General features: G+C 43.4%; 1 protein-coding gene across 2 annotated transcripts in view; it reads left to right on the top strand.

Annotated features, from left to right (window-relative positions):
• Positions 1-2,468: 2,468 nt before the first annotated feature.
• Positions 2,469-24,980, top strand: part of LOC147001199 (uncharacterized) — a 43,668-nt gene continuing 21,156 nt past the window's right edge. The window contains exons 1-4 of one of the 2 annotated variants that reach the window (XM_085830242.1): positions 2,469-2,860; positions 19,362-19,488; positions 19,691-19,751; positions 21,074-22,918. In XM_085830242.1, the coding sequence (XP_085686368.1) occupies positions 2,735-2,860; positions 19,362-19,488; positions 19,691-19,751; positions 21,074-22,787 (2,028 nt within the window). In that variant the 5' untranslated portion in view covers positions 2,469-2,734 and the 3' untranslated portion in view covers positions 22,788-22,918. Of the gene's footprint in view, positions 2,861-19,361; positions 19,489-19,690; positions 19,752-21,073; positions 22,919-24,980 lie in introns of those variants that run through there. The other variant, XM_085830243.1, reaches the window with a different exon arrangement.

The raw sequence follows: 24,980 nt of genomic DNA, 5'->3' as shown, positions 1-24,980 counted from the left end.
TCCTGGAACTCACTTTGTAGACTTGGCTGTCCTTAAACTCATTGAGACCAACCTGTCTCTGACTCCTGAGTGCTGGGGTTAAAGGGATTTGATACCATGCCCAACAAGAATTATTTTTAGAAATAGATATTTCAGGTTTTTTATAAACTTAGTGGTGTCCGTGTCTGTAATGGTAATATCAGCATCTTCTTTTCTCGATGCATTAAAAATATGTAAATGAGGGCTGAGTAGTAACTCTGTGTTCGAGCACTTGCCTATAGGTTCAAGGCCTTGGATTCAATCCTCAGTACCACATACAAAGGAGTGGGTAGTGCTCCCTTGATTCCTGTTCAACTTAAACCTTAAATTATGTTCATGTCTGTGTGAGTGTGTGTCTCTGTTTGTGTGTGTATATCCCTTTGTGTGTGTCTCTGTGTGTGTGTCTCGTGTGTGTGTCTCTCTGTGTCTGTGTGTTTATGTGTGTGTCCCTGTGTTTGTATGTGTGTGTATATGTCTATGTGTATGTCTCTGTGTGTGTGTGTCTGTGTGTGTGTCTGTGTGTGTGTATCTGTGTATCTGTGTGTCTATGTGTCTGTGTGTGTGTGTTAGACACATTGATTAGTTTGACTGGTACTATATCATGTCAAGGAAAAACACTACTTTCATTTAACTTCCCAAGGCATCACAGAGACGATGTCTCCAAAAATAAAACCTTGAAAAGTCACAGGGAATATTCTTCAATTTCAGAGAAGAACAAAAGCACTTATAGGTGGGAAGAGAGGCAGAGGGATCAGAAATTGCCTTGTGGAGGAGAGCCTGTACTATAACACAATACCCTCAAGTTATACATGCTGAGATAGGTGTGTCCCTGAGACACTAAATGGAAGGATGTTCACAGGCAGTGCTGGTAAAATACCAGAAGCCATACATAATGTCTGACCTCAGCTGCCACCTCATACAGCAGATTTGTACATGGGAGCCTTAAAAAGATGGACTGGTCTACTGTCCTATGGCAGCAGGAGACCACTTTTATTTCCCATGTTGGGCTTATAATGTCCCTCACATTCCCTTCTTTTCAGACCCACAAAAGGTTTTTGTAAAGTTTCTCTAGGCTGTATTGTTGGCAGCAGCAGTAACCATGCCTCTTGTCTTGGGGAGTTAGAGGGTGTGATTTTTGACTAGTGTCTTCAGAACCTCTGAGTTTTTAAAATACAGCTGAGGCTCTGATCTGATAAATGGTTGCTCTATGATGTGTTCTGACATGGGGTCTGGTTTTGGGGATCTGTTACTTTGGCACTATTCTTTTTTTGCCTCTTAGTGTACTATACCTCAGCCTTATTTGAAATACAGAAGTCTAATTGAAGAATAGTCCTAGGAAGATATATAAAATGATTTGTTTTATAGTTCATCCCCCAAGTCCAGTTTGGTTAGCTTGTTATGCAATGTAAGTGAAATATCAGGTTTTTTTCTCCTGTGCCCTTTTTTATCATTAAAATGAACACAAAATGTGAAAAAAAAATAAAATAAAATACAGCTGAGAATTCCTGAATGAGATATAGATGAAAATGTCCTAATTCAGATGATTTATTGGCCCAGTTGTGTCTGTGATCAGTCAGCTGTGGGTAGGAGTTCTCTCTGAGAACCATCTCTACCTCTGGTTCTCTTGGGTATCCCCCACTTCCCACACCACATCAGTGCATTCTATGATTTTCTCAGGGTGAAGCCTGGCCTAGCACCCTGAAACTGTCTTCAGGTAACTGGGAGTGTCCCTAATTGTACAAGCTTAGGAAACAGGATGCTTAATAGGGGTTGGAGTATTCTTCCAAGTCAAAGGTCATGGGTTTGAATTCCCATTCGGCTTGTATCATGGTCAACTCCCTATGCAAAACACCTGACTTTACCCTTTATCCCTGGCTTCTTAAGGCTGTGAGAAGGAGCACAAACAGAACATGGTCCCTGTCATTGCATCCCCAACTAGCTGTCCCTACATCTTGTCCTGCTAAAGTGCCCTGGAGGATTTCACTGTCTTGTAGGGGGCAAGCAACCCACACTGTCTCACTGGCACTTTCCTGAGGTTCTGATGGGGAATTCAGGGGGTTCTGAGACTAATGGTGAGATTGGGGAGCAAAAGGGTGCGCTCCCTTCCAGATGGGAAGCCAGTATCCCCGGTTCCACTCCACGCCCTCTGGGCAATGTTGCTAGAGGTCATGGCGGGTGCGGGGTGGGAGTTGGGCACCCCAGCTCATGAGAGGGCGCGCCCTGGAACCCCAGCACTTCCAGAAGGCAGACACAACCCAGCAGCCCACAGCCACCGACAGGCCCTGAGCGCACATAGCCCTCCTTGCTGAGGCCTCCGCTTCCTGGCGACGCGATAGCGGCGGGCGCCCCGATTGGCGGCCAAGCCTGCGCCCCGCCCCGCTGGGCGGGCCTCCGTGCCCTCCCCAGCCGGTCCCTCCCTTTCCGCCGGATGCGTCCGGGACAGCGGCTTGGTGGCGCGCAGTTCCCGTTGACTGTGCGCGCCCGCGTCTGGGCTCCTTTGGGAGGACTCGGAAGCTGCGGCTCCCGGAGCACAGCGGGCAGAGCTGCGGGCTGCGCGCGCCCCTGCTGCCACCTGGCCTCCCGCGGTGGCTCCCGCGCCCCGCGGCGACTTCCGCACCCGCGCTTCCCTTTGTTCAAGTCCCTGAGCGGCGGCGGGGTCGGAGCCCGCGCCTTGGGCGACTGAGGCGGCCGCAGTCCGCGCCCTGGCGCCGCGGCGATGCCGGACCAGATCTCCGTGTCGGAATTCGTGGCCGAGACCTTTGAGGACTACAAGGCGCCCACGGCCTCTAGCTTCACCACGCGCACGGCCCAGTGCCGGAACACCGTGGCGGCCATCGAGGAGGTGAGCGGTAGCGTAGCCCGCGCCGGGCGGGAGGCTAGGGTCGCGGGGATCGCGCTGCGTCCTGGGCACCCGGTAGGCTTCCGCGCCTGGTGACCGATACCCAGTGCCCTCCGCCTGCGCCCACACCCGGGAAAAGTTTCTGGTCCCCCAAAGCCGGACGCAGCCGGGCCAGCAGTGCCCGACACAGAAGCCCTTTGTTCCCTGCTCTAGGGAGAGGCTGCTTGACCACCTTGGGCCTTTTTTTGGGAACGATCCTGCCTGTTCCCATTTCCAGCGCAGGGTTTCAGGTCCTTTGCTCCCATCCTCGGAAAGGTCAACTTTGGCTGCATACTGCGTGGCGGCTGCGAGCCGGGGACCCCTGCGAGCTCTGCGGCCCCGGAGTGATAGGTCTCTCTGCGCGGACCTCTCCAACTTGTTCCGGAAGTAGCCCGGCGGGAGCAGCTGTGGCTTCTGAGCCAACATGTAGAGCAGTTCCAGGGACCCCAAGCTGCTTAGGCACGGGTGCCCATCCCATCTTGGGAGGCCTGGCAGTGCCCACTACTTGCCACAGAGCAGCGCTGTAGAGGGATGTGTAGAATGGTTTCTTTGAGGTCCAAAAGTTTTTTGGTGGCCGCTTCTGGGCTACCTGTGTGGTGCCTGTTGACAGTATGATCAGCTCCTGTGCCCTTAACCTGGAAAGGGCCTGCATAGTCATTGTATTGAGTGGCTAAGCCGCGAGCTCTCCAGATCCTGGGGAAGAGGGACTGCGAGAAGGAAGCAATTTGGTTTGAAAATTGAAGCAGGATTAGAAGAGGCTGTGTGAGTCCAGAGACCACGGCTGTCCACAGCTTGGGAAAGCCTCACTTACATCATTTTCTTTACCTCCCCAACAGAATTTAGAGTTTCGTGTTTTTGGTTCTGTAGGCTTTGTTCGTCCAGCTAGACTCACAAAAGGTAGCTGGAGAACGAGACACACATGTGTAGCAGTAGTGAACCGATGACTACATTTCTTTTGCTCAGAATTTTAAGATCAAGGTACATATTTTAAAATACTCTTGCCAGAGGTTGGTGTTCGGAGAGCTTTTAAATTAAGCTATGTCATTACATCCTTTCCTGTTGGTTGAACAAAGCATTCACTATTAGGCTTTGGCTGGGCGGGGAGTTGGGTGGGGGACTAGACTATTATTCTTTCGTGTAAAATATTTGTCTTTGTAGACCTACACAGTCAGGACTAGACTCAATGAAAAATACTAGGTTCAGCATCCTGCTCTTGGAAGTGAGCTAGGGTATCCGTTCTTCTCCTTCATCCTCCCCCCCCCCTTTCTTTTCTCTCACCTCTCTTCCAAAGGATCTGCTTGTAAATCTTTTGTAGCAAATTCAGTGAGAGCAGATTGCTTTAGTCCACTTTTGTCAGCCTGGCCTTTAGGTGCCACTGATGCCTTTAATGAGGCAGGTGGGGGATGAGGGGGATGTGAGCCCCTCCCCCACGAGGGCCTTGAAAAGCACTAGGAAGATAGTCACAGTGTTTTGAAAATACATCATTAATGCTTATGAAAATGATTACATCCAAAAAAGGTAGGATTCCCTCTGTGGAAAGGACACTTGTGTGTGATGTCCTTAAAAGAAAGCTCATGTTTATAAAGTTAGGACGCGTCTCTCATTGTATTGAATCAGTTAGGTATCAGTAATACTGGCAGATGTTGGAAAGCCTGGCAAATAGGAGTTGCAATTAAAGTTGGCATGGCCTCTCTCTGATTAATTTTAGTTTATTTTGGATGAACCCAAAGCTGCTTTTCCATGCAGTGCAGGAGATTACCCAAGAGCTCAGTTACTGAGTAGATTAAAGAGAGACTGGATTTGGTCTTTCTATCAAATAGCAGGCTGGCTTCACTCAGCCTCCAAAGCAGAAAATGGATTTGAGTTGGAAACAGGGAAAACCTGAACTCCTTGCAGGCTCATCTCATTTTAAGTGAGGCCAGCATCCACTCTAAGATAATAGTGTGTATGAACTGATTCGAAGGGTGAAAGGACTCAGTGTGGATTACTTAAAATAATGCTTTCTTTCTCCTCCTACATTATTTAATGTTTACTTCCAAAACAAAAAGTTGTTCTCTGTCTAGTGTAATAACACACCATGTTTACAATACTTAGACTTTAAGCAAATGTCTTTTTATGGTCGGATGAGACATTAGGGTAGGTTTTGTGACATACAAAAAGCTACGCATTTCATAGAAATACAACTAAAAAAATAAGTCCCTGGCCTTCTACTTAAATGAGTTATGGAATTAGTAAACTTATCTGATTAAGTTTGGCAAACCTGATTGCTCCCAATGGAGAATATGTCTAGCTGTTGTCATTTTCTGATTGAAATAGGCTTTCTTTCTTTTTTATTTTAAAGATTTATTTATTTTTATTATATGTAAGTATACTGTAGTTGTCCTCAGACACTCCAAAAGAGGGAGTCAGATCTCATTAAGGATGGTTGTGAGCCACCATGTGGTTGCTGGGATTTGAACTTCAAACCTTCAGAAGAGCAGTTGGGTGCTCTTACCCACTGAGCCATCTCACCAGCCCCTGAAATAGGCTTTCTTGACTTACACACCTTTAGCTAGAATATCAGTAATTCAGTCAGTGCCTGACCTGTATTACAGGTATCAAACTGTTGTGTTTAATCTCTATCCGTGATGTGCAGATGAGGAATTTGAGGCTAGGAGATCAGTTCAGGTTATAGACACAGCAAGTGGAGTTTAAACTTGACTGGATGCTGCTTTCTCAAACTGCATGGCTTTTTCTAATGCTTAGTGATGGTGCATTCTCAAAACTGCCCATAGCTAGATCAGCCACCTCCAAGTCAGGCTCCATCACTTTCCAGTTGTATGAATTGGGATGAGACCCTCCCCACCCACACACTCTTTTACAGTTTTCAGTCCAGTTCACAGTCTAGATAATCATGTCTATTTCTGAAGGTTCTGGTACAGTACCCAGTAGACTTAGTAAATGGTAGCTGCTTTACCAGATTTCACTGTAGTTACTGTATAGACCCTGGAATGAGAATGGAGCAGGGGAGAAGAAAATGGATGAATGGATGAAGGTGTGCATATAAATGGAAATTGTTGTCCCTCCCCCTAGGTGTGCCTGTGTGTGACTGTGAGAGTGTGTGTGTGTGTGTGTGTGTGTGTGTGTGTTGGCTCCTGTGCTGACCTAGCACAGAGGCTGACCTTGCAATGCTTTGCTGAGTAAGTTCCCCACAGCCTGTCTCTGCTTCCCATGAATCCTGGGGATCCCCATGCAGGTTCACAAGCTTGTGTAGCAAGCACCTGACCCCCTAAGCTCTCGTCCCAGCCCCCATGCATTCTCTCTAAGGAGCTTATTGTCTTGGTAACAAGTGAGAGTGTAACTGGTTTGAAACTTTTTACTTTGTGTTGACTTTCTCTGGGTGACTTACTTTGCACAGTCTGCAAAGTGCAGAGCGCAACTGGTGTCAGCTTTGTGCTTTGGAAATAAGGGAGAAAATAAGTAGTTGTGGCATAAATCTGAAAACTGAGCTGCGCCACCCCCACCCTCTTCCCAGCTTTGATTTTCTTCCCAGCTTTGATTTTTGTTTCTTAGTTTATTTGAGCCTCTGGTTACTACAAAATACTCTGGAAATAGAGAAACATTGTGTGCATTCTTGGGACACTCCTGTTGTTTGTTAGGGCTTCTTCATAGCTCCATTCATTCCTACTCTGCTTATTTGGTGTTGATGTAGTTTTAAAAATAAATTTGATATTGACTCTTAAGTATTAAAATTTAATCTCCTTCCTTCCAGGACTATGACTCTCTTATTCTATTGTCCTTGGTTACCTTGGAAATCGCTTTGCTGTTCTAACTGCAAAAGGAGAATGAACATTTGGACTGTACAGACTCTCAGGGGATGCTGTTCATGGGCCCAGGCTCCGCCCAGTAGTTCCACTGGTACTTGAAGCCTGGGTCTCCTATCATCCCCAAGGTAATAGTGGCACTGTCCAGCATGCCTTAGTGGTAGAGACCAGGTCTACTGTGAAGATTGACTGGCTGGAGGACTTGTATTGAAAACAGTCTTTTTTCTTTTTGTTTTTGTTTTTTGTTTGTTTGTTTGTTTTTGGTTTTGGGGTTTTTTTGGGGGGTGGGTTTCGAGACAGGTTTTCTCTGTATAGCCCTGGGTGTCCTGGAACTCACTTAGTAGACCAGTCTGGCCCCGAACCCAGGAATCCAGCTGCCTCTGCCTCCTGAGTGCTGGGATTAAAGGCATGCACCACCACACCTGGCTATAACTAGCATTTTTATGAGCTTTAATTCTATGTTAAGAAAATGTGCTTTTGCCAGTTAGTTGCCTAATACCAAATGGTCAGCACCGAAACCAGACATATAAATAATATTATACAGATTGTGCAGGCTGTGTTTACATGTTTAGGGAATATACATATATGTATAAAATAACAAAGGAAAAGAGAGGTTATGAATTTTAAAGAGGAAGCAGGGATATGCGGGTTGGTTTTGAGAATAGAAACGATGAGATTATATTACAATTTCAAAAAATAAAGAAAAGTAATTGTAAAGTAAGAAAGCATTAAATGGGCTTATTTAAGATTATTCCTTTTTGAGAGAGGTCATATAGGCACCATGGAGTCATGTGACTCTGGGTTTCAGCAGGTGACAAAACAGGAGTTCTGACCACTCTGGTTGGTTCTTCAATGTCCTTTCACTGTACTGGGGTGCGTTTCCTTAGTGCAAGCTGGTGTCCATTGAGTCTCTGCAGGCCAGCTTCCATTGTTGTCGACTTAGAGGAGCCAAGACTGACAACTCCAGAGATATCAAGTGCTAACCCCTGGGGAGGCATTAGAGGCCCTTTTTTAGAGGCTTTTCTTTTCTTGTTTTACTTTTTAGTCAGGGCTTCAGGGTTGCCTTGAACTCTATGTACCAAATATAACTTTGGATTTCAGATCCTCCTGCCTCTGCCTCCACCTTTGAAGGCTGCAATTACAGCATGTGTTATCATGTTTGTTTTATGTGGTGCCAGGGATCAAACCCTGGGCCTCTTGAATGCCAGGCAAACATTCTACCAACTGAGCTGCCTCCATAGCCTCTAGAGGCATTTACTGAGGAGAGGCCTTCACTGCCACGGAGTGAGTTGTCTAATAATACACCTGGTCCCTTAGGGCTGTGGGTTCCAGAAAACCATCTGGGTTGTGTACATAAAGGCCTCATAGTGAATGGACTGAGGCTGGGTCTTCCAGGTCAGGAGATCTGTGTGTGGTGGCTGCTGCTTCTTAGAGGGGCACAAGCTAAACCATGCCAATTAAGGTAACTGTTAGGGACAGACCTTCCACCTAGGGCTGTCCTAATCATCAGGATCCATTCTTCTCAGATCAAAGAAAAAGTCTCCAAAACTAATGCCCACAGGAACATGGCAGAAGAGGGGGTACAAAGAGCATCAGAGGACACATTTGGTAAAACACTTGCTTTCTGGATATAATGTGACCATTGCACCCTGGGCAGTGCCATTCCATTTATATGCACAAGATCCAGCCTAACAGATATTGAGTAATATTCCATCAGGCAGCACTAAGTGACCTTAGTAATGATGGTGATGGTGATGAAGAAGGAGAAGGAGGAGGAGGGGATGGAGAGGAAGGAGAAATGGGGGAACTAGAAAGACAAAGAAGACACAATGGAGACATGAAGGTGCAAGTGTCAGAGAGGATGTAGAGGTAGGAATGAGAGATAGAAACAATCAAGATATACTGTGTGCACATATGAATTGTCAAAGAATAAATTACTAACAAATAAATAATAAACCTTCCAGTCCAGCTCACCCCTGCTTCCTGACCATTGCCTTGCCTCTAAAAACCCTAACACTAAGAACCCTAATCCTTACCCTAACCCTCTAATAGGCTAACCCTAAGTCTAACCCTGCTTACTGTGAGGGAAATGTGTTCATTATACCTTTTGAAGTGAGAAACCATTTCTTAATCTTGATCTTTTGAGATCATCAGATCCACCTTTAATCTAGGCAATAGATTCTTTTGGCATCCTACATACATAAAAGACAATGAACAGGGTTGTTCTTTCATTTTTTATACTTGCCCTATTTTTGTATTTTAGAAAAGGTGATTTGCTAGTTTGATTTTTAAAATTGGCATTGGAAAGTACTTATTTCTTCAGAATTCTGGTACATAGTGAATATCAGCTGTAATAACCTGCAACATGAGATAACCCGCCCTTGATTTTTCTAAGTTCCCTTGGCCAAGAACCTTTCTATATTAGACATTAGAGAGACATTCTATTACATTTCCTTTCTATATCCACAGAGAAATTCATTCTGATTTGAGATATGTTTATCTAGAGAACCTGTCCTAATACAACTGTGGCTTTTCTCTACTTTGCCACTGATGGCGATGTGCTGGCTAACAAGATGGCTCAACAGTGTTTCCCTTACATTTCTGGCTTTCCTCCCAGGGTTGGTTGGTACCTATCATCTGGGAAAGGGAGCTGCAGTCTCCCTGAGCCCAGAACTGAGCCACAAACAAAACTCTTGTTTCCTAAAATCCCTCTTTAATGTTCATTGCCTGGGTACCTTCCCACTCAGATTGATAACCCCACTGCACCTTGGGTAATGGGCTATGCATGCTCTTCCCCTGGATTTCAGGAAGAAGAAGGCAAGTGATGTGAGGCAAGCTCAGGCAAGGTCTGAAGTCAGGTCCTGGTAATGCAGGATCATTGCTCACAGAGAACAGGAGCAGGCAGCTGACTAGCCTGAGCTGGAATGTGTTGGGAACTAAAAGGGGACCCTGGGCAAGAAAGGAAAGGGTGGGAAGGCCCACTCCCTGCCAGAGTTCCACCTATGCTCTGGACAGAGATGTGGGAGAGCTGCCATACACTCTCTGCTCAGCCCCGGGTGGGCATCTAAGCCTTTGGCCCCCCTCTTTGGGTCTGAACAAGGGGCAGTCCAACCTGGGAGCCCCAGGACTACTTTCCTAAAGCCCTGGGGTTAATGGAGAGAGTGATGAGGGATGAGAGGTTCCCACACCTGTGAGAGTGAGCACAGTGGATCTTGACTGGAGCACATGAAGGCCTTCCATCTGGAGAGTAGAAAAGGCTCATTATGAGAAAGCCTATCCCATCCTCCAAGCGCAGTGGGCCTTGATGAACGGAGACATTCTATGGTTTTAGAGCTTTATTATAGAAAGGCAGGGAGAAAGAGAGAAGGTAGAAGAGAGAGAGAGAGTCCCCCCTAGAAGGCTAGAAGTGGGAAGGCTAGATAGAAAGAGAGTAAGAGGGAGAGAGGAGAGGAGAGGAGAGGAGAGGAGAGGAGAGGAGAGGAGAGGAGAGGAAAGGAGAGGAGAAGACAAAGAGAAAGGAAAGAGGAGAGAGGAGTGCAAGAAGTGAGAGGTAAGAGATCAAAGGAGTGAGAGCAAGAGAGATAGGAGAGGCTGAACAGCCCTTTTTATGGGCTTTACTGTTGCTAGGTAACTGGGGAGGAGTTTAGCCTGAAGGTCAGAAGCTTGGGATATTGCCTACCTGACTTTTAGCCAGGCTTCTCTTGTGGTGGCTGGGGTGGGGGTGGGGGTTGGTAACTTAGGCAGGAGCCTGAGTTCCAGAAGCATGAGGGAATTGATGCCTTCCTTGTCAAGTAAGTGAATTATCACCCTCCCGGGGTTCAGACCTCAGCTCAACTGGAGACCTGCCTGTCTGTGCACAGCCCAATGCCCCACATGAATGGTGAGTTCTCCCCCAGGGCTGGGAGGGGTGAGAGTCCTCTTGGAGATCAGGCTCAAATGCTAATGTAGTGCAAACCACACCTGAGACCTGGAAAAGGTGTGGCCCTGGACAAGAAGCACACTTTAACCTTGAGGAAGGGTGAGACCCACTGGCCAATCAAGGTCTCCACAGGCAGGCCTGCCAGTCAGACAAGGAGGCAGGATCTTCCAGGTGCCTTTCCCCAAGTTCACTTTGGCTGTGCAGGCTTGAATGGTTCTCTGTGTCCTGCTCTGAGCTCTGCTGTTGGGTGCTGTGAGAGGACCTCAGGGAAGCTCTGAATTCCAGGCATGGTGAGCACAGGGTTACTGCCCACAGAGGATAGGGGCAGGGTGGTGCTGAGCAGTGGAAGCTGGGGTGGTGAGTCCTCTCTGGGGCTGGATGGGAAGTATAAGCCATATGTGAGCACCTGTGAGGTCTCTCGTGTTGCTCCTCACTTGCTCCATCAGGGGTGACCTCTAATAACTTCCCTATCATTTCCCAAATCCTTTGGACCTTAGTTAGGCTGGCTTGTGAAAACAAGGGTGGTTTCTTTGAGTCTGTAGCACACATGTCCAAACCCCTTTGTCTTTATTTATACATTACGAAAACAGGTAAAATTCTAATAGGTCTGATTTCATACATTATACTTGTTTTTGTTTTGTTTAGGTTTTGTTAATTTTTGTTCTGTTGCAGTTTTTCATATTTTTTGCATCACATGTTTAGTGAGTTTATTATTATTTGGGAAAGGGACTTTAATAATTTCAGAATTTTTTTGTGGTTTTATTGGAAAATGATAGACCTCTGAGCTGATATTCTTCTATTCCAATCATTTGTAATTTTCGCCTTCACATACTTTGCAGAAGTCCCAGTTGTTTATTGCCACGAAACTTTTAGAATCCACATTTTTTTAACTGAAATATCAATTTTTTCTCTTCGTTTTGAATCCATGAGATTCTGTCTTCCTTTCCTGTTCTGTGGGTGAACCTTGCCTCTGTAGTTGTCAGGTAATCTCATGTCCTGCTCTTAGGGACTTAGCAACTCCTTATGTCATTTCCTGCCTCCATCCCCTGTGTCTGTTGTCAGGCGTGCTTTATATACATCAGCCACCAGCTATAGCAGCTCTCTATTTTTGTTCCCTGTCTCTGTTCTCTGCACATGCACACTCTCTGTCATCTCTCCCCTCATGGCTCTCTTTCTCCTCCCTGTCTGTGTGTCTGTCTGCAGGTCCTCTTATGTATTTCTATCCCTTCCCCAGGTTCTCACTCCTCTCCCTTCCCCCAAACAACCTCTTTTGCACTTTATCTGTTGCATGCTTTAATTTCTCAGACCTGCTGTGATGGGATAGCTTGGATTTCTTGGTTGCAATTGTTCCTGGCTGTTACTCTCTATGTTGCTATGCTGGTGTGTAGCCATCTCTGTTTGGGTGATTATTGACCTAGGTACTGGCCTCTGGGTTTGTCTTTTTGGGTGGGAGTTTTGTTCCTGGGTTACTGTTTGATACATGGATTTGAAGAGAGTGTTCACTGACAGTTTCCTATTTTACTGACCTATTTTGTAGGTATGGTCAACAGGGGATGCTTTGTGATATTAAAATCTGGGAGAAGCGACAGGCAGGAACAGAAGATCTTAGTAATCCACAAGGAGCCGTAGTCAGAAGAGAGGTCAAGCAGCCCATGGTGTTTAATACGATGTTGGAACAACTGGGAAAATTGAATCTGGGGTAAGAAATCAATCATGCAGTTGATCTATGGAAGCTTACCTTGTGTCCTTTCAGGCATGGAATGTGGTTGAACAGGGAGTATCTGCCCAAGTGGGGGCTGAGACACAGGGATGAGGCAGGAATGGATAGGCAGGTGGGGATTGTCTGTGGTATCTATAGGAGGCTTGCACAGGAGGAGAGGATATTTCCACTGCTACTCTTTACCAGTGTTAAGGGCAGCTGATATTAGGGTCTGCAGTAACAGAGAGTGAGGTAGGTCTTTGGACAAAGTCTAGTCTACAGACAGGCATGGTTGTGGTTAACCAGGAGTTTCTGTCTATAATCAGGGGCTCAGCAACAGAGATGACTTTGTAAATCCCAAACAGTTTGCTTTTTGAGAATGTACATTTGTACATTCCATCAAAAATCCCATGACAAAATCCCCTTATCAACAGCCAGTTAAGGTACATCAGCAGGGTTAAGCTACATAGAGATAACTAAGACCTCCTATAGAAACCAAAAACAGAAACAGCTTACCCATCATGGTTGTCAGATTTTTTTGCCCCCCTTGCTTGGTTCCTGCACATTATGCCAGACATACAATTTTCAAAATATTACAATGCTGATTTGTATGCAAACTCCCCACTCTTGTTGTAACTACAATAAATACTCAAAACCTCTAGACTTGATCTCTCAGTTTGTACCTAATGGGAGTTTGACTGCTGAGAGTCCTTGTTACTGAGCTCATAAAAAAGACCTCTGTGTGTTTGCATTGCAATAGGCTCTGTGCTGTTCATTATAGTTTCTGTAAGTTAGGCATAAAACCTTCATGCTTTGACTGGAACCCCAAGACCCTCAGGACTCCCATCGGAACGCTTGAAAGACCGCTGTTAGGATGTGTCATTGTTGTTCTTTGCATCAGTGACCTGTCTGTCAGAAATGTGTCTGTGTACCTTGGTTTTTTGATTTTTCTTGAGTACTTGTGGAGTGAGATGAACATAGTGAATGTGGAACTCCAGTGAAGTGGAAATGCTGGCGAGTCGTAGCTACAAAGGGCTAGGAAGATGTTCCAGACCCTGGAACAGGGGTTGTATGCCCCTGGCCTTAATTTCTGGGAAGTTACAGCAGTCTTGGAACCCTGCTCCATGGCTCACAGCTGCCAATCCTGTCTTCATTTTCTCCTCTGTACAAGTGGTGGAATCTGCTGCTTAGCCTTCACCGCCCCCTCGTGGCCCTCTATTATGTGTGTGCCACTTTAGTATTCTCTTACTGAGAGAGGAAGTGAGACTGATTCCATCCCAATTGATATAGTTACTCACCTTCCACCTTGGGTTAAATCCCTCTTATCAAGAGGACCTGTACCCATTAAATTGCCCCTGACAGAGAGCTCTTTATGACCACATTCAGGGTAAAATCAGACCCTGCAAAACAGGGTGGAAAGGACAAAGAACTCATTTTGCCCCCTTCTAAACAACCCTGTTCTCAGTCTATATGTGACTCTGTAGTTTTGAACTTGGAGCTGTTAGTATATAGGAGGTTGTTTTTCATCCCTTCCAGAAAAGTTAGCATATCTTCCTTAGACCAGCAGTCTTATTTCCAGGTCTGTGGGGCAATCTACTCCTCTATTCACCTTCCAGCTGTTTGGCCACCTCTTTGGTCTCCCTGGCCTGGGAATCCAGGGTTAAGGACACCTTACCACAGGGCAGTGCAGCTTCCCTTCTCCCCATTCCACCATATCCTTCCATGCTCTGAGCCAGGAACCCTTCCCATTTTATCCTGGCTCAGACACTACTCCCACTCCCTGATGTGGTGGCAGGGGTCCTGTAATGATATGGTTAGATCATTGGTTTTGGAATTTTACAACTCTCTCGTTTATTATTGTCTCTGTGTCATAGTTGTTTTAACTCAACATTTCAGGCTACAGTCATCTGAAGGAGCCTCAGTTGCAGGTGTGCCCTCATCAGAATGGCTGGTTTCTATGTCTCTGAGAGATAGTGTTGATAATTGATATAGGAAGACTCTTCCATGAAGGGTGGCAATATTGGGAAGCAAGTGGACATGGGTTGGATGAGAGAGCTAGGTGAGCATTGTAGCCGCCTGTGGCCATGTGAACTGGGTTCCCCTGAAAGGCAGCCCGGGGCTGAAAGAGATCAGAGGGCAACAAAAGAATGAGGCCAAGACAAACCTTTCTGTTCAAAGCCTCTGAAGTTTACTGAGAGTCCCTGCTTATAAAGAGGGTAGGCCCATCATCTGCCAGCCCATTCTTTGTGCCTGGAGCCAGCCCATAGGCGATCTATAGGGCTTGTCTCCAGATAGTCTCCAGGACCTTTCAGCAGGAAGCAGAGTATTGGAGAAGAGCAAATAGGGCCATCAAGGTCAGAAGTCTCTACCCTAGGTGTACTGTCTGGTTTTATGTGTCAACTTGACCAGCTGGAGTTATCACAGAGAAAGGAGCTTCAGTTGAGGAAATGCCTCCATGAGATCCAACTGTAAGGCATTTTCTCCATTAGTGATCAAGGGGGAAAGGCCCCTTTGTGGGTGGGACCATCTCTGGGCTGGTAGTCTTGGTTCTATAAGAGAGCAAGCTGAGTAAGCCAGGGGAGGCAAGCCAGTAATGAACATCCCTCCATGGTCTCTGTATCAGCTCCTGCTTTCTGACCTGCTTGAGTTCCAGTCCTGACTTCCTTGGTGATGAACAGCAGTATTGAAGTGTAAGTCGAATAAACCCTTTCCTCCCCAACTTGCTTCTTGGTCATGATGTTTGTTTAGGAATAGAAACCCTGACTAAGACACTAGGTAATCTCCTTCTTAATGGCAGCAAGGTCAAAGTCTGGCTCAGCCTGCTTCAAGGCTGAGGGAGGCTACAGAGCATGAGAGAGTGACCAAGCAAGAAAGCAAGGCAGGAAGTAGTGTTTGTCAAATATTTTTGCCTTCATTTTCTAGCTTCAGTTTCTAGTCTGAGCTCGCAGTAGGATGTGCTGTGATCTGACAGAACCATGTAAAACAAACATTTATTACCTGAGATGCTTCTGCTCAGAGGAAACCATCACAGCAGCAGAGTTGCAAGGCAGAACAATAACAACAAAATCAACAACAACAGCAACAACAACAATTGTTTCAAAAGCTGATTTTGCTGCTGGACAGAATCTCTGTTCTCTATTGAAGGAATATGGAAAATATCAGAAATTGAGATGGCAAAAGTCATAGAAAGCTGTATATGGAGCTTAATCGGTTGTTCCCATAGGATCTGGAAGATTGGAGCATTTACAGTAATGCAGCCACAGGAATTGAGGTCATACTATTTCAGTGGAAAATAGACTGAAAACTTTAGGAAGAGGTCATTTCTGTGATATTTTGGCCAAAAAAAAAAAAAAAAAGAAAAGAAAACTAGAAAACTTTTGTACTTGGCTTATGCCCTGAAATATTGAGTAGGTCAAACAAACAAAAATATTGCCTGATTTGTATATTTTTATGCAACTGATAATTATTTGTTCAATCTTCCTATTTCTTTTTTTTTTTTTTTTTCCTCTGAGACAGAGTTTCTCTGTGTCTCCCTGGCTGTTCAGGAACTTACTTTGTAGACCAGGCTGTCCTCGAACTCAGAAATCCCCCTGCCTCTGCCTCCTGAGTGCTGGGATTAAAGTCCTGCTCCACCAAGACCTGACTTCCCCTATTTCTTTATTCAATTTACATTCTAATTGTTACACCCATCCCATTCCACCTTCCACAGTCCCTCATTACTGACTCCCTTTTATCTCCCCAGGGATGGTGGGAACCACTTTAGTATCCCTGAACTATGGCATGTCAAGTCTCTGCAGGGTTAGACACATCCTTTCCCACTGATGTCAGACAAAGCACCCCAGTTAGGGAAACAGTTTGCACAGTCAGGAACAGCTTAAGGGACATGCCCTGCTCTGGATGTTGGGGACCCCATGAAGACTGACCAGCACATCCACTACATATATGGTGGGGGCCTCCATCCCAGTCTGTGTGTGCTCGTTGGTTGGTGGCTCCATCTCTGAGAGTCTCCTAGGTTCTGGGTTATTTGACTCTGAGGGTCTTCTCATGGACTTCCTATTCCTACAGAGGCCGTCAATTCTTTTCCCAACTCTTTTAAAATACTCCCTGAGCCCTGTCCAATGTTAGGTTGTGGGTCTCTGCATATGTTTCAGTCAGATGCTGGATGGAAACGCTCAGAGGACAATGATGCTAAGCTACTATCTGCAAGTATAACAAATTATCCTCAGTAATGCCAGCCTTGGTGCTTGCCCATGGGATGGGTTACCAGTTGGGCAGGGTATAGTTTGGCCATTCCCTCAGTCTCTGTTTCAACTTTGTGCCTGCCTTACTTGCAGACAGAACAAATTTTGGGAGTAAAGGTATTTGGTTTTCTTGGTGTAGTGAACACTTCACTGGTGGTTCTGCCTGACTGCAAGATGTCACCTCTTCATGGCCCATAATTCAATACTTTATATCTAAGCTAAGATCACCTCCCTAGCCGCATTTGTGCCCTCCCATTCATAGTCTCAGGCACATTATACAGATGCCCCCACCCTAACCCCCCCCTCTCCCAGCATCTGCTGATTTCATTTCATTTTCCTGGCTCTCTGGCCCTTGTCTCTTACCACACTTGTTCCTAACACTCCCCTTCTTATTTCTTAACTACTGTCTCATCCAGTTTCTCCCTTCCATCTACCTCTTCTGTCTCTTTCATACCCCATTCAGTGAGATTCAACCATGCTCTTTTGTGCCATGTCTTGTTTACTGTCTTTCCGTCTATGAAGTGCATTGTGGGTATCCTGTACTTATGGTTATTATTCACTTGGAAGTGAGTATGTACATTCATGTCCTTTTGGGCCTGAGTTACCTCATTCCAGATATTAGTTTCTAATTGTACCCATTTCTCTGCAAAATTCATGATGTCCTTGTTTTTCATACCTGAGAAGCACTCCATTTTGTAAATGAAACATGGTTTTTGTGTCCACATTTTAGTTGAGGAACATCTGCATTCTTTCCTGTTTCTAACTGTTATAAATAAAGTGGCTGTGAACTTATTGGAGCAAATGCCCTTGTGGGTATATGCCTATGAAGGTACCCTGAGTGTAGTACTTCCTTTGGCTTGCTATGTTTTAAATTAATGGAAGGAGTATTCAACGTGTTTCCTCATCCCAGGATGGAACCTTAAACAAAACCTGCTGCAAATGTGGTCCAAGTGAGGCAGGGTCCGTTAATTTAGAAGCAAAACTTCACAGGATCATCCATATCGTGCTGCTTCTGGAAACTGAAAGATGAAAATACCATGGTCATAGATTCTTTCTCTATGGTTTCAGTTTAGCACCACTCCAGCCATCTTTTGACAGAGTCACGATCCCAGGGAAGACTCTGTGAGAGTTCCTTGCATTTAAGTGGTGAGGTTGATGCTTGAGTTGCATTTTGTGACCACAGGTTGTGGAGAAAACTAACGCATTGAGAAATCTGCCATGGAGAGAAGCTTACAGGGAGATGAAGTACCCAAACTGAGAGATGTATGAGAAGTTACAGGAAGAGCACCATCTATGCCTTTAGGAATTGAAGTCCAATGTGTTTGAGACAAAGCTATAGGATTTGGTGTTTGCCCTTCTGTTTCTCTTGCCTTTGTCCAATCTTCTCTCCCTGTGTGCACATTCCTATTGATTGGAATGGGAAGGGGTATTCAGTGCCATTTTAAGTTGGAAAGATATAGCTTGCTGTTTGATTTTGCAACTTTGCTTTCTGATGTGGCTGTCAAGATATTGTTTTGAGTGTCAGCAGAGACTTTAGACGTTTGAACAGTGCAGGAGTCTTTCTAGATTCATCTTGGGGAGATGAAAGTGTATATACACTCAAAATTTTCCTTTTTCTTTCTTTCCTTTTTTTTTTTAATCCTATAATTTAGATATTCATTATCACCCTGATCACTGTCCTTACTCTAGGTCCCTGCCCTCACAGACTCCCTCCTCCCAATCTCCTCTGTTTCTCCTTTGAGTGGGGTTGGGGCCCCCTATGTACGCCGTGGGCACATAGATTATAGTCTATTTCTTAGGATGGCATATGCTCATGACATCAATACTGCCTGAGGTTTCAGAGTCATTATATTCTGGGTGTTGATGTTTTCCCAAACTCTTGTGTTTGTTTTGAAATTTTTAAATAAATAGGAGTGTTTTGCCTGTGTGCGTGAATATGAATATCATGTGTGCCACCTCGTTAGTGTTGTTGGAAGGTGGACTCCGAACTCCTGTTCATAAAGCCATGGGTCACGGGAATGCTAGTATTTGACCACCATTTCTGGAAGACAAGCAATAGCTTTCCACGGCTGAGTTATGGCAATCTCCTGCCTTATGCTGCTTTTTATGTTCAACACTTATATTAATAATATTTTCATCTGACCATTGGTCCACTAAATGTGCTTTGATTGCCAGTAAAGTTTTACTAATGTTGCAGTTTAAAGCGGTACACTTCCTGTTTCTGCTAGATGAGTACAGAAGTGCAGGGAATGTATACTTCTTTGTAGGAACTGTCGTAAACAACTGAGTTCTTTCTATCATTTTTGTCTCCGTGGTTGATTTTTGCAGTGGAGTAAGGGTCTTAATATGTGACCTTTGCTGTCCTGGAATGTGTTACATAGAACAGACAGGGATCCAGTTCAATGACGTATACCTGCCCGTGATTCTGGGATTAAAGACATGAACAAATACACCCTGCTTGTCCGTGATTTTTCTCGTTAGTGATTCTTCTTACAATTTCGGGGATATGTGCTCAGTACTGTTGATCTATTTCACCCTACATCTCCCTCACAATTGAAATTCCTCTCGAAAGTCTTTCCCCTATTTATTTAAAATGATCATAAGCAACACAGGTGAACCTTCAACTCAATTTCCTTTAAAATGTTATAGTACTTAGGTTATAACTTCTGTGTCAGGAAGTCAGTGGAGGAAGCACCAGAATTACATGAATATGTAATATGAATATGGTCAAGGAAGCGTACATTTGCTTTACAATGATGTCAGTACCATGCTTTGTGATGTACACATGTATGGGATATTTTAGGATGCAGTGACTTATGATGATGTGCACGTGAACTTCACTGGGGAAGAGTGGAATTTGCTGGATCCTTCCCAGAAGAGTCTCTACAAAGATGTGATGCTGGAGACCTACTGGAACCTCACTGTTATAGGTATGACTGTGAATTTTCTTTTGCTTTTCAAAATAGTGGGAAGACATGTCTCTTGGTGAGTGTTGGTGCTCTGCTATTACAATTGAGAACAAGGAAGACTGAGCTGAATAAATAGTGTCCAGTGATGTGAAAATTCACAGTACCTTGAATTTTGCCTTATTTCCAATACTGTATCATTCATTATTCTGGTATTGTCTTTTAGGCTACACTTGGGAAAACCATCATATTGAAAGACATTGTCAAAGTACAAGAAGAAATCTAAGGTAATTTTCACGTGAAAGCTTATGCAATTATGCCTCTAAGGAAATTTTACTATGATATGGAAGCTCTAAATCAAAGCAGGAGTGTAAAATGTCAATACCTGAGGTGTAACTATAATTACAATATTTTTTCAATATTTATTTATTTATTATATATAAGTACACTGTAGCTGTCCGCAGATACTCCAGAAGAGGGCATCAAATTTTGTTACAAATGGTTATGAGCCACCATGTGGTTGCTGGGATTTGAACTCAGGACCCTCGGAAGGGCAGTCTGTGCTCTTTACCACTGAGCCATCTCTCCAGCCCTAATAATACTATTCTTAAAAAAAATGTACTGCCTAGATGTAGTTATGTGATTTATTTATCAAAGCATTCCTTTAAAAAAAAAAAAGGCGAGGAAACATTGCCTTAAGGGATACCTTTATTCAATTTCTACCTCTACTAGAGCTATACTGATCTGAACAATGTGTATAGACTTACAAGACTTAGATATTGCACATCGAATAGTGATAAATATATAAGCAAAACCTTCCGATAAGCAAAATATCCATGGGAAAGTTGGTGATGCTCATATTCTTATAGTGAAATTGATCATTTGTTTAGGGTACAGTTTATGAGAATCAAGAGTGTTGTCATAGGAGAAACCTTAATTCATATATTACACGTCTATGATTAACAAAAAGTCAAACAGTGTGAATGCATCTATTACTCTTCTATTAATATATATATCATGTGTCCCAATGGATAAAAGCTATTTGAGCATAGGGATATTGAAAGAAGTAATGTACCGCTTTCTATCCCAGAACTTTGAGAAAATTGTCATATTCTATCTTTGGTAGACATTCTGAATATGATAAAACTTTGCTATGAATTGGTTTTCTAATTTTACTGGGAACTTCCCAAAGCTCACACTGTAGAAAATCTTTATGGGTTGTAGGAATTTGTAAATTCTTTTGTTTGTCCTGGTTCACATTCAAATGTGGTACAATTCACGCTACAGGAAAAATTATGAAAGCAATTCCTGTTACAAAGCTATGAGTTGTTCTATTTTCCTCATATAGATGAAATACACCATATAAATATCCCGTATAAAAAGGATGTTATAAATGTTAGCCATGTAATAACCATCACAGATATCTCGAAAGATGCAAAACAATCCATAATGAGGGAGAACACCATGAACATATATAAAGTGACAAAACCAGATGATCCGGTCCATCTTTATCATTAGACCAATTTGTAAAGTTTATTCATCTTGATGGAATGATTGAATAGGGAAATTAATGTAGTAAACATATCACATGTACCAATTTTCATTGCAGGTATGTAAGTAATCATAGTGGAGAGAAACTCTATGAATGTAATGAACGTTCTAAAGCCTTTTCATGTCCCAGTCATCTCCAAAGTAATATAAGAAGACAAATTGGAGAGAAAACACATGAACATAACCAATGTGGTAAAGCCTTTTCAACACCCAGTCATCTTCAATATCATAAAAGAACCCATACTGGAGAGAAACCTTATGAATGTCATCAATGTGGTCAAGCCTTTAAAAAATGCAATCATCTCCAATGTCATAAAAGAACCCATACTAGAAAGAAACCCTATGAATGTAATCGATGTGGGAAAGCATTTGCACTTCACAGTCATCTACAATGTCATAAAAGAACACATACTGGAGAGAAACCCTATGAATGTAATCAATGTGGTAAAGCCTTTGCACAGCTCAGTAGTCTCCAATGTCATAAAAGAACACATACTGGAGAGAAACCCTATGAATGTAATCAATGTGGTAAAGCCTTTGCACAACTCAGTAGTCTCCAACGTCATAAAAGAACACATACTGGAGAGAAACCCTATGAATGTAATCAATGTGGTAAAGCCTTTGCACGACTCAGTAGTCTCCAATATCATAAAAGAACACATACTGGAGAGAAACCCTATGAATGTAATCAATGTGGTAAAGTTTTTACAAGTCACAGTGATCTCCAATGTCATAAAAGAACACATACTGGAGAGAAACCCTATGAATGTAATCAATGTGGTAAAGCCTTTGCACACCTCAGTAATCTCCAACGTCATAAAAGAACACATGCTGGAGAGGAACCCTATGAATGTAATCAATGTGGTAAAGTTTTTACAAGTCACAGTGATCTCCAATGTCATAAAAGAACACATACTGAAGAGAAACCCTATGAATGTTATCAATGTGGTAAAGCCTTTGCACACCTCAGTAATCTCCAATGTCATAAAAGAATACATACTGGAGAGAAACCCTATGAATGTAATCAATGTGGTAAAGCCTTTGCAAGTCACAGTCATCTCCAACGTCATAAAAGAACACATACTGGAGAGAAACCCTATGAATGTAATCAATGTGGTAAAGCCTTTGCACAACTCAGTAATCTCCAATGTCATAAAAGAATACATACTGGAGAGAAACCCTATGAATGTAATCAATGTGGTAAAGCCTTTGCAAGTCACAGTCATCTCCAATGTCATAAAAGAACACATACTGGAGAGAAACCCTATGAATGTAATCAATGTGGTAAAGCCTTTGCACTACGCAGTAGTTTCCAATGTCATAAAAGAACACACACTGGAGAGAAACCCTATGAATGTATTCAATGTGGTAAAGCCTTTGCAGGTCACAGTAGTCTCCAACGTCATAAAAGAACACATACTGGAGAGAAACCCTATGAATGTAATCAATGTGGTAAAGCCTTTGCACGACTCAGTAGTCTCCAATGTCATAAAAGAACACATACTGGAGAGAAACCCTATGAATGTAATCAATGTGGTAAAGCCTTTTCACAATACAGTCCTCTCCAATGTCATAAAAGAACACATACTGGAGAGAAACCCTATGAATGTAATCAGTGTGGTAAAGCCTTTACAAGTCACAGTGGTCTCCACCATCATGAAAGAACACATACTGGAGAGAAACCCTATGAATGTAATCAATGTGGTAAAGCCTTTGCACGACCCAGTTATCTCCAATGTCATAAGAGAACACATACTGGAGAGAAACCCTAAGACCGTAATTGGTAAAGCCTTTGCACCTCACAGTCATCTCCAACGTCAGAAAACTAAACGTACTGGAGAGAAGCTCTATGAATGTTATCAATGTGGTAAAGCCTTTACAGGTCACAGTCATCTCCAATATCATAAAAGAACACATACTTTCCTGATAAAGCTGTTTCCTGTGATGCTATTCCAATACCTGGCACACAGAAGTGGATGCTCACAGTCATCTATTGGATGGAACACAGGGCCGTCATTGGAGGAGCTAGAGATAGTCCCCAAGGAGCTGAAGGGGTATACATCTCTGTAGGCAGAACAACAATAGAAACTAACCAATACCCCCAGAGCTCATGTCTCTAGCTGCATAAGTAGTAGAAGATGGCCTAGTCTGCCATCATTGGGAATAGAGGCCCCTTGGTCTTGCAAACTTTTTAAGCCCCAGTACAGGGGAATGCCAGGGCCCAGAAGTGGGAGTAGGTGGGTAGGGCAGTGTATAGGGGGACTTTCAGGATAGCTTTTTAAATGTAAATGAAGAAAATATCTAATAAAAGATTGAAATGTAAAAAAAAAAAAACATAATGGAGAGAAACTCTACGAATGTAATCACTGTGGTAAAGCCTTTGCAGGTCACAGTTGTCTCCATTATCATGAAAGAACCCATAATGGAGAGAAACCTTAGAAATGTAATCAATGTGATAAAGCTTATTCTCAAAGTTATTGTCTCTATAATCAATGTGGTAAAGACTTTTTACAACTCTATAGTCTCCATTATTTTTAAAGAACACATAGAAGACAGAAACCTTAGGAAGGTAATTGGTGTTGTAAAGCATTTGATTTCACGGTCATCTACAATGACATAAAAGGTCACATACAAGTGAGAACCCATGTCAATGTTATGAATGTAGTAAAGCCTTTGCATGTCATAGTTGTTTAGGCATACACAAGACAAACTGCATGGCAGAGAAACCCCAATTTAAATGTTTGCTTTTCTGAGAGTTGGTTTGGTCATGAGATCTGTTCCTAGCCACTGAAAGGCTGAGGGAGAAACCCTCTGAGTATATTTAATATGGGAAAGCCTTTGCACAATTTTCTAGTCATCTTCATCATGGAAGAATTTGAACTAGGTAGAAACATTGTGAATCTATTTAGTATGGTGAAGCTTTTTCATTGAGCTTTTTATGTATATTCTTCTTTTTATGAGACTATTCATACTGGAGACGGATGCTATGAATGTCAGCAGTGTGGTAAAGCCTTTACATTGTTGGGTCCAGTCAGGTTCAACACAACTCACACACCAGGACAATGGAAAGGATAAGAATTTATTGGGCTGGGTGGTGGTGGTGGTTCACTCCTTTAATCCTAGCACTTGGGAGGCAGATGCAGGCTGATTTTTTAATTTGAGGCCCAACAAGTCTAGAGTGCTTTCCAGGACAGCCAGGGCTACACAGAGAAACCCTGTCTGGGAAAACAAAAAAAGCAAAAAAAAATTTATTGGAATTAAGTCACTACTGATCAGTGAGAGACACAAAAGTATAGTCAGAAGTTTATCTTCAAAACCTCACTGCCCACACCCAACCTGAGACAGAAAGTTGTATAGCTTTCAAACACAAACACCTCAAAGTCCTGGGCCAACTTACAGCTACATTTTCTCCCAAATCAAAACATTTCTATTGAATGAGTCAATAAATGGTGATTGCTAACTCCTTGTATTTTGTTGCTGTTGTTGTTGCAGCTGTGGGTGGTGTTGGTGTTGGACTGTGTGTGTACTTTCCCTTCTTTTGTAGACAGTAAGAGATTATTTACTACCCGTGTTTTCCTTTGTATCCTTAACTTCCTCAGGTTAGATTCTATCTCTATCTCTTTGTGTTGGTCAGTATATTTAGTGAGAGGTTGTTTAAATTTGAGTTTATCGTGGACTATCTTAATTTTTTCCATTTACAGTATAGTCATTTTTTTACATATTAAAATCCAGGCACCTGTTGTTTCTGCGGCACATGTGTGCAAACCCTTCTGGTGTCTACAGACTCCAAGAAGACATCTGCGATCTTAATAGATCTTCCTTTATGCTTTTTCTGGCTTTTTGCCTTTGCAGCTTTTAGTATTCTTTCCTTGAACTGTGTGTTTTGATTATTACACAGGGAAGAGACTTTATTTTATGATCCCTTTCGTTTGGTGTTTTGATGATTCTTGTGTTTTCTTTATGTT

This window comes from Mus caroli, unplaced genomic scaffold (assembly GCF_978045245.1).
Source record: "Mus caroli unplaced genomic scaffold, Mus_caroli_1 scaffold_14, whole genome shotgun sequence".
In the NCBI taxonomy this organism is placed as follows: domain Eukaryota; kingdom Metazoa; phylum Chordata; class Mammalia; order Rodentia; family Muridae; genus Mus; species Mus caroli.
This window is presented reverse-complemented; position numbering and strand designations above follow the sequence as displayed.